Below are 10,060 nucleotides of genomic sequence, written 5' to 3' on the forward strand. Positions count from 1 at the left end.
TAGCTTGCAAACCAATCAAATCATATATGAACTGGTTTTGAAAGTAGGAAGTTCTAAATAATTTATTGTTTAAAGTTTAATAAACGCGTAGTTATAGAAATTTTGGATGACCAAACCTAATGTACATAAGGTAACGCAGAGACAAACATATATATTGACGAATCGAAATTTTCCTCGGAAATTATCCGGCATGCATTTATGTCCAAACATCCGCATTTTTCTTTGCACATCTGATGCTTTCATCCAGAACCACACGCCAATCATATTTATACTCGAAACCCTTCTTCTCAAGCAGAACGGATTTCCATTTGGTGTCTCTTTTAGGACATTCCAAGTCCCTGAAAGCAAATCAAGATTCAAACTTAAGATGATGTGTGAAAACAAGAACACCACCAATGAAATATAAAAAAAACTCACTCCTTTTTTATGCTAAATTCTGGGTATTTCTTTTGACAGTATCGGATCATATCTGCAGTTGAAACGTATCCATTTGCACACAAGAATCGACCATTCATAGTTTGTTCTTTCATGCAGAAGACGAGGGCGTTTGTTATATCCTTAATGTGAGCTAATGGGACTTTTGCAAGCAAATTTTCTAAGAATTTGAGCGCATTGTATTCAAATTCATCGTTTGTGAGAAACCCCAAGATGGTCTTTATGCTCAAGGCTGTGTGAGGCATCAAAGTCTCTCCGCCGACGAGGCCGCAGGCTAGTGTTACCACCTCTATTTCTCCGTTGCCAAAGCTTAAAAGTTCTTTCTCAGCCAATGTCTTTGCTTGAACATACTCCTACAAAACATTGTTTTTCAATGTACAATATCATTATTGGATATTGTCAATGAGGTACACATACTCCTGCCTGTTTGTATGTTCCAATTACGAGTACATAAATGAGCCATTTACCTCAAGATAATCACTTGTGTAAGAAGGGATTGAGAAATTAGCAGGAGTCCAACAAGTTTCATCCATGTACTCTTTATAAGTACTAGTCCTTCCATCTTTCAACGGCGAAGCAGCCATTACTGAAGCTGTGTAGATAAGCCTCTTCACTGTTCCCGATCTAACGCACAACCTTGCAATTCTCTTTGCTGAATCCACTGTCGCATCGACCCGGTTTTTGTACTGTTTTTACAGTCAGATCCATCATCAGTAGCATAGAAAAAAAAAGTTCTGAAGCTGAAAAAAAAATTGTACAAAGGGGTATATGATTGTGTCAGCTTTAAATAATACATACCTTGTGGCCGTCAGAGTGTAGCAAAGGGGTTGCGACATGGAAAACAAACTCACAACCTAGGATTGCTTCCTCAAATTCCTCTGCTCTGTATATGTCAGCTTTAAATAATTTGAGTCTCGTGTCTGCCCCATAAAAACTCTTTAAAATATCGATCTTCGAGTGATCATCTATAGATCATTCAAACACCAGCATGTTAGAGAGGTGTATTCATGAACTGTGCTGGCGGCCGGTGTTGACTATTAAGCCAGAACTTTTATTCAGAGACTGAAGCTAAAATAGTCATGCACCCAAACAAGAACATAAGAACAGGATGCTGCTACATGTTCAAGAACCACACAGTAAAATATGAAAAATTTCAAAAAGGACCAAAAAGAGCCAAACAGAAAAAGACAGATGAGTCACGCAAAAGTGTCTGAAACTCCAAGAACCCATGGTCTTCGATTCTAGTCAATCAGAACACTTGAAGCCCTTCAACTTTTACTCAAGATTAATCATAAAGATTCAAGATTCGTGACTTTCTGTTTTTCGTTTAAAAAAAATCCCAGAAATCAAGAATATACTTGCACACAACATACCCAAATCCCTCAGTGTAGCGTGTACGATATAGCCGTCACCCAAAAGTTTCTTTATCAGTGCAGAAGCAATATAGCCAGCTCCTCCAGTCACGCACACCTTACACTTCCCCTGTTCCATTACTCACCTTGCGATGTATTCTTCCTTATCTCGAGAGAAGCGTGTGTGTATAATATATTTGTATTATATTATATTTTTCTATGAATTTATATATCTGTATATATTATATGAACGTAAAAACCAAAAAAGTTTAACTTCATTAATTTCCACACGGGTTTAGTCTTACACACACAGTTCTATTTCCCTTATCAATATATTTTCGGGCTTTGCAGATTATTAGGTTAATCTAATGATTTATCTACTGTACATAAAAAATAGTAGTCATGATTCCTACATCATTAAAAAAATAAAGTATCGCACGTTACTAAAAAGTCGCACCGATGCTGATCGTCAGGATCTGATTCACCCAAAGTTCATTATGAACATATGATCCCTTTCAGCACAATTGTGGACAAGGAGCCTAATATGATAAAAATTGCGTGACAATGTTTCTTACCTATAAATATATCGCTTTCAATTGTGAATTTTTTATGTATCCTTATCGATTTAAGTTAGCAAACTAAGCAAATAGTTTTTTAAATGAGTTTCTTTGTCATTTTGTCGTGCAAACTAAGCAAATAGTTTTTTAAATGAGTTTCTTTGTAATTTTGTCGTCTATCTTAAATGAGTGATGACTACTTAATATTTGGGCAATAATGAACATATATATCTAATTCAACGTTCCTCACGTAGCGTGCAACTTACTAGTGTACTAAAAGATTTGAGTTGATAATTGATAAATAATAAGATGTTTAGTTTGATTGATTAAATTTGAGATAAGATAATAAATTACAAAAATTTACTCTTTTAATAATTTATATATATATATATATATATATAATAATTGTATATAATATATTATATACAATTATTATATATATATATATATAAATTATTAAAAGAGTAAATTTTTGTAATTTATTATCTTATCTCAAATTTAATCAATAAAACTAAACATATTATTATTTATCAATTATCAACTCAAATCTTTTAGTACACTAGTAAGTTGCACGCTACGCGAGGAACGTGGAATTATATATATATATATATATATAATAATTGTATATAATATATTATATACAATTATTATATATATATATATATAATTCCACGTTCCTCGCGTAGCGTGCAACTTACTAGTGTACTAAAATATTTGAGTTGATAATTGATAAATAATAATATGTTTAGTTTGATTGATTAAATTTGAGATAAGATAATAAATTACAAAAATTTACTCTTTTAATAATTGATAAATATATATAATAAAAAAAGATGTGAATGAATTATTTGATTGACATGAGATAATAATATGCATAATTATCTTGATGTTCACACATATTTAATTATAAGCACTTTAAGCCTACTATCACTACTAACTAGCTAGCATTAGATGTGAAATAACCTTTGCCGAGGCAAAAAAAAAAAAAATTCATGTGAGACAGTTTCACATGTCAATTTTATGATACATGTAATCTATTTTGATCACTCATAAAAAATAATTAATTTTTGTTTTAAATATAAACAGAATTTACTCGTTTCACGAATAAAAAAAAGTCAATGTTGAAATTCTGATAACATCATAGTTAATTAATAAAATTGGAACGACAGAGAAAAACAAAAACAAAACCAAAAAAAATTATGTCGGTTAATTGCACATATGTCCATGATTCGAGATTTTAGTGAGCGATAAATTCTGCACCCGAACTTGTTGGTTACTGTGGAGATTGGTTGCATATAAAACAAAAATTGGTACATCTATTCTGGAATATCGACATTTTTGTAAGAAAAATAGCGTAAGTTACGGAAAGTGGGCCGAAGTTAAATACAAAAAATATGTGTGTGGTTCCTTGTACCTGTTAATTAGTTATTGTAAAGTAATGAAATTAGGTGGTGTCCATCTCATTTACGTGTATAATGACAAGTAAACCACATTTTTAAAGTGTCATGATTTTAGAACATAAAATATTTTGGTAGTTAACATGTTACTTCAACGCGACATAGTTGGCTCAATAGTTTCCGCTCTATTAGTATCAAACTTCTATACCCATAAGTCATAAATTATAGCTGTTATAAGTTAAAGACATAACTTTATTTTTTCGTACTCGTAGCATCGCAGAGTGCACCTACATGATTTCTAATAGGTCTGACTTTTAAACTCATGAGTTCGAATATGTGTGTGTCTATCTGTTGGTGTTGTCGCATATCCTTAGTGACCCAGTCTAATGTTTTCCCTACCGTCAGACATGTCCACACTAGAAATATTATTACCCGTTAAGATCTAGCGCAGATCTTTTAAAGTCCTCCTAGCCAACCAGAGCAAGCCACGCAACGTCAGCGATTTGATGTACGAGAACTTCTCAAAAACACATACTTAATCCAACAAATATTGACATGCCTTTTTGTCACGTTTTGGTCATATTTATATTATGAAAACGCAATGCAGAATATGGATGAATAAATAATTTTAAATGGCTGTTATAAAATTTTAACCACTTTTTTGCCTTGAAGTTATCCTCCTGCAGAGCTACAAAAACTTGGTTCTCGATTTATTCCAAATCCGGAGCATTAAGTTTTATATGAGAAATAGCTTACGCAAGCTTCGTGGAAATTCCCAATTCAAGTATTTGAGATGTGATAATATATTTTGTATTTGACAGATTAATACAAAATAAAACATATAAATGAACAACAAAACTCGCTAGGAGTCCGAAAATGATAAAGTTTCAAAGGCATTATAATAATTATTTGTCATATCTCTCACCCAGGAAAGAAATGTTGGATCATAAATCTAATTTTGGACTTATAAGTAAATAATTATGTATCGTGGACTGTCGAATAAGATTAAAGACGTTAAAAATGATCATTTAAAGCGAGTTGAGCATGCCGAGCCAGAGCTTTTACGAGGTCAACCGAGCAATTGTTTCAAGACCCAATTTTTAAAAAATTATATATATGCAAATAGGCCCAAACGTTGGTCTTAACGATAAGATCACAAATCACAATATGTTTGTCTTATTGTGAATGACATTTTATTACTGATGGACCAATTAAAAAAAGCTCAACTCAATAAGCAAGCAAATCAATCTGCTTCACTTATATTAATGAAATATAAAACAACTTCTAAATAATAATAATAATTTAATTATAATGAATTTTATTATCCTACAAGTAAAAATTAATAAATTTCCAATTAAATAAAGAATATATTTACAATGAGTTTGGATGCTTAAAAAATGATATTCGGATTCGGATGTAGAATTGGATTTGGAATTGGATTTGAAAATCCATATATTTAGAATTCCATTTCGTGTTTCGTTTGAAATTTAAAAACGATATTTAGAAATTCATTTTTTTTTTGAGAAAAAAGGATTTGAATTTGAAAAATTAAAATTTTACTAAAATAACCTTTATGATCTTTTACATAAATCATTTTTTAAACCATATTATTCACATTATTAAATAGCCAAAAACATAAAATTAATTTTATCATATATTTTGTGTATAATTTTAATTATATATTTCTGTTACACAAAATACATAAACTCTTATATAATTAATTAACTAATGTTATTGAAAACAAAGTAAATGATTAAAATAAAATAATCATGGATCTAAAGAATCGATTATAGAAAATACGAAATATCATTTGGAACTTTCAACTTATCTTCTCTATTAAGCACATAATCAAATATACATCCAACGACTGTGAAACCTTCTCATCCAGGTAACACATATGTAAAACTCAAGTCGAAGGTACAAGCAGTCAAAACATTTTGTTTGGGGAAGTCTTTCTTCATCTATACCTTGCAACAAATTCTTTATAAACTTTGACACTAAAATATGTTCTATCAATTGCACCAATACAATCCTATAATATGTATCAAATTACACATTTTTATATAGAAATGGGCCAAAGCAATTAATTAAATGACAAAAGGCTTTAAGCATTATTTTTTACCTTGAAATATGGGTATAATCTAGGATTATGAATGATTTTTGTAGAGAAAATAGATGAAATTAAGGAAAAAAATATCAAACATGGTCCAAAAATCTCCAATTTTTTTTCAGATAACTCCTTTCCTATCTAGAAACCAAGCGTGTATTGGTGATATAACAAAATCATACATCGATTTTTCCAAAAAAATAAAGATTAACAAGAAAAAAATTTGAAAAAATTCCAGAAACTTTTTTATATGGTAGTTATTTCTATTTTGATTTACTCCTTTTTGAACGATTTTCATTTTGATTTTAAAATAAAAAAGTGTTCAAAATGTTTTCTAGTTTACGTATATGATGACCGATCATCCTCACAGTTGTCGTAAGTACATTTTTTGGTAGTTTGAAACGATCTTGACAATAATTATAGTTTTTCAAAATCTGCTATTAATCGGTTCCGAATTTCAAAACATGTTGAATATAAAAGATGTAGATCGTCCTAGATAATCCACAATTACATCCACCTGAAAATTTTCAACCGCGCGTGGCCACCTGAGTAGACACACGCACCGTCACACCAATGCGTGAATATCACGTGTTGCCTCGATTCAACAATTTCCGATTTCCGACAACTTCTGCATTATTTTTAGGCATTTCTGGAATGTTTGGTAATTTTTGGACATATATTTTAATGAATATGAATTTCTAAAGCTTTATTCAAAACTACCTAATATAAATTTTGTGCAACAATAATTTTTAAAAGGTTTTTACACCCACCATCGATCATAACCAATGTAATAGAATTATTAGCTTAACAAGTTCGTGAAAACATGCTTCCTCTATTGTAAATTACAAGTGTCAGTGATACTTCAATTCTGAGACCCACAAAGGAGGTCATGTTCATCGAGTCACACAACGAAGTTATTATATATAGATATTACATCAACGGTTAGAAAGTGGGAGATAATTTATAGGATTCTTTAGACAAATCGTGTTGATTTGGATGACCAAAACTCTCATATCATCATTACAATTATTGCTGAACACCAAGTATTGTACTCTGTCACAAGAAATCCATAACCAATAGTATTTATATTGTGATAGCGACTTTTGGCATCGGAGCGACTTTTGGCATCGGATACATGCATATATATAATATATTAATTCGGTGTCGTTTTCACGGCATATTTCGACAATCATGAAAACACAAATGTTAATTAAGTTTCTATCAATGACCAAAGGAAGAACTTAAATGGATCCAAAAACATGGGAAGCGTGACAATTATATACACTTCACTTTGAAAATAATTTCCTTCAATTATTGTACCACTCGGAACAGTCCCTCTATCTCGTGGATATGTTAATAGAAGAAAATACCGTTCAAAGTGAACTCTATACGTATAGTTTTGATATATACGTTATCGACTCATCATGTTCACTTTCGTGTCCCACCAATGAGTTGATATTCATATATTAGATGTGATGAAAATATATTTAAATTATATATCTAATATATTTGGGATTGAGATAATATTAAATAGTGAAGTTCATGGAAACAAATAGTTATCGAGGATGAGGGCATGGCTCCTAATATTAATTAAAAGAGCAGGTCTCTTGTGAGACGGTCTCACAAATCTTTATCTATGAAACGAGTCAACCCTACCGATATTCACAATAAAAAGTAATACTTTTATCATAAAAAGTAATACTTTTCATGGATGATCTAAATAAGAGATCTGTCTCACAAAATACGACCCATGAGACCGTCTCACACAAGTTTTTGCCTAACTAAAATGTTTTTGCAGTCTCAGTTCTAACTCCAATTTTTCCTGATTACATTTTAACTTACTTTTTTAAATATTTTTCGTTATTTGATATTATAATTAAAAATCAAATCATATATATACCATATGATATTCATGATTATGTAAAATATAAAATTAAAATTTTTAGATTATATGGGAATACTCGATAACCAAATAATGGGATCAATATCAAACCCAAATCATTGTCCGACGGAAAGTAGGATAGATAGCATTTTGCTTTCATTTGGAGTGGGTGGATGGGAAAGTATCACGAGCTTCAAATTCTACATTTTAAAATTTTAATTACATTGGCACACACGTTGTATTTACTAATACGTAGGTATTATGTGTTTGTATAATATATATATATATATATATATATTTGTTAAAAAAAATTGAATTTGGAAGAATTAATCTCAAAGATAAAGATCCCGAGTCAGTAATGATTATGTTGTTGAAGTGGTTATGTCAGATGCATAATCTGAGTGTTTGGTATTGTTATATGAATATAGGTATTTTGTTTTTTTTAAAAAAAATGAATATAGGTATTTTAGGAATTTCAAAAATAAATATATATTTTATGTTATTACATGAATCCGTATATATAATTCAATGCATGAATAGTCGATGAAGTTAGGATATGAACTAACATATATTAATTTTTAGACTACAAACAATAAAAATAAACCTAAAGTCCTTTTTAGTCGGTAAAATAGTAGTAGAAAGTTTGTAATATACCTAAATGTAATCCATCTGACATCTGAGAAAGTTTTTAAGTTCTGTATCAAATTGTAAAGTCATCTTCAACCCAAAAAATCTATTTTGGTTTAAATTATACACTAAAATAATGTAATTTTTGCACTAAATACAACGTCCATCTCCAACCCATTTACTTCAAATTTTACAATAAAAATTATATTCTTACAATAATCTTTTTATTTTATATAAATTATTCTGTTTAACATATATTTATAAATATACTTATAATAATAATTAATATTATAATTATCATTATATTTAATTAATTATTAAATATTAATTAAATTATATGTAATACGAATTAATTATTATAATGAGTCATCAGTGCGTTTGAGATAGATAAGGATAGAAGAAGATTACAATTAAACCCATAAAGTGAATTTTACAAAAGGGCGAAACTGGAAAAACATTTTGGTGTGTTTGACGCATCAAAAATCAGTTTTTATCCTATGTTTAACTTTAATAAAATAGAATAGATTATTATCTAAAAAAACAATTAATAAATATTTATAATAATAATTAAAAACCAAAATACAATTTAAAAAATTTAAAAAAATTAAATAGCTCTAGGCCAAATTGGCGCAAAGCGACTCTGCATTTGGCATAGATTGCCGAAATAGCGCACAGCTTCCGTTGGAGAGAAATTCACGTGTTATTTTAATGTTTTCATGCTAGAACAGTGTAAGGTTGGAGGTGCTAATATTATATATAAGAAAAAAAGGTGGCTGGTCTCGAATCTGAAACTGTGACAAAAAAAAATTAATAGTGGTTGATATGTCCCAATCTCTTAAAAATATCCAACAAAAATCAGTCGGTCCAATAATTGTCGAGTGAGATTGAAAATTTCCAGAAACCACGAATATTATGTCACGAATCTTTATACATGAGACATGTTAACCCTACCGATATTCACAATAAAAAATAATATTCTTAGCATAAAAAAGTGATATTTTTTTATGGATGACCCAAATAAGATATATGTCTCACAAAATACGACATATGAGATTATCTCAAACAAATTTTTGCCTTATTTTATTTTTTTCACTTGGCATTGTGATTTCCTCGATATGATAGGTAGATTAACCCTCGAAAAGACGTCAGAAACTAAAATATTGTCAAAATTTGCACACTGTTGAAAATTTAATATTTTAATATTGAATATTGAATGTTGAATATTTGAATGTTGAAAATTAGGTAAAATTAGGTGTTGAATATTGAAATTTATGTGTGATGGTAAAGGTAATGATGTAATTTATTTTTGGATTATTTGTAAAATTTTTCTATAAAAAAATCTCTCATTTGTGAAGAAAATCACAATTGAGTTGAGAGAAAAATATTATAAAGTGTGTAGTGTGATAATTTTGAGAGTTTGAGATTATTAATTTTTACCGTAAATTTTTACTTTTTCACAACATGTTATCAGCACGAAGCTCTAAAATCCTCTATATTTTTCCAAGCTCCAAAACAAAAGAAAAAGGTAACAAAAGTAATAATATTTATTTTATTGTTTATTTATTTACTATATAATATAATGTTATTATAAATAATAAAAATAAATTTTTCAAAAAACTTGTTATAAATCCTGGGAGGATGTTAAGACGACATCCCACACTCCCGGTAAGGGATGCGACAAGTATAAAATTCTATAAGGTTTT

General features: G+C 29.5%; 1 protein-coding gene across 1 annotated transcript; it reads right to left on the reverse strand.

The window, feature by feature from the left end:
• On the reverse strand, positions 1 to 2,114 carry LOC140984166 (NADPH HC-toxin reductase 1-like). Its single transcript, XM_073451406.1, has 5 exons — positions 1,809 to 2,114; positions 1,234 to 1,400; positions 903 to 1,121; positions 418 to 788; positions 1 to 338 (listed from the first exon to the last, which is right to left on the reverse strand). The coding sequence occupies exons 1-5, from the start codon at positions 1,924 to 1,926 to the stop codon at positions 197 to 199; spliced, it is 1,017 nt and encodes a 338-aa protein (XP_073307507.1). The 5' UTR covers positions 1,927 to 2,114; the 3' UTR covers positions 1 to 196.
• Between the last annotated feature and the right edge of the window lie 7,946 nt (positions 2,115 to 10,060).

This window comes from Primulina huaijiensis, chromosome 9 (assembly GCF_012295235.1).
Source record: "Primulina huaijiensis isolate GDHJ02 chromosome 9, ASM1229523v2, whole genome shotgun sequence".
Classification (NCBI taxonomy): Eukaryota; Viridiplantae; Streptophyta; class Magnoliopsida; order Lamiales; family Gesneriaceae; genus Primulina; species Primulina huaijiensis.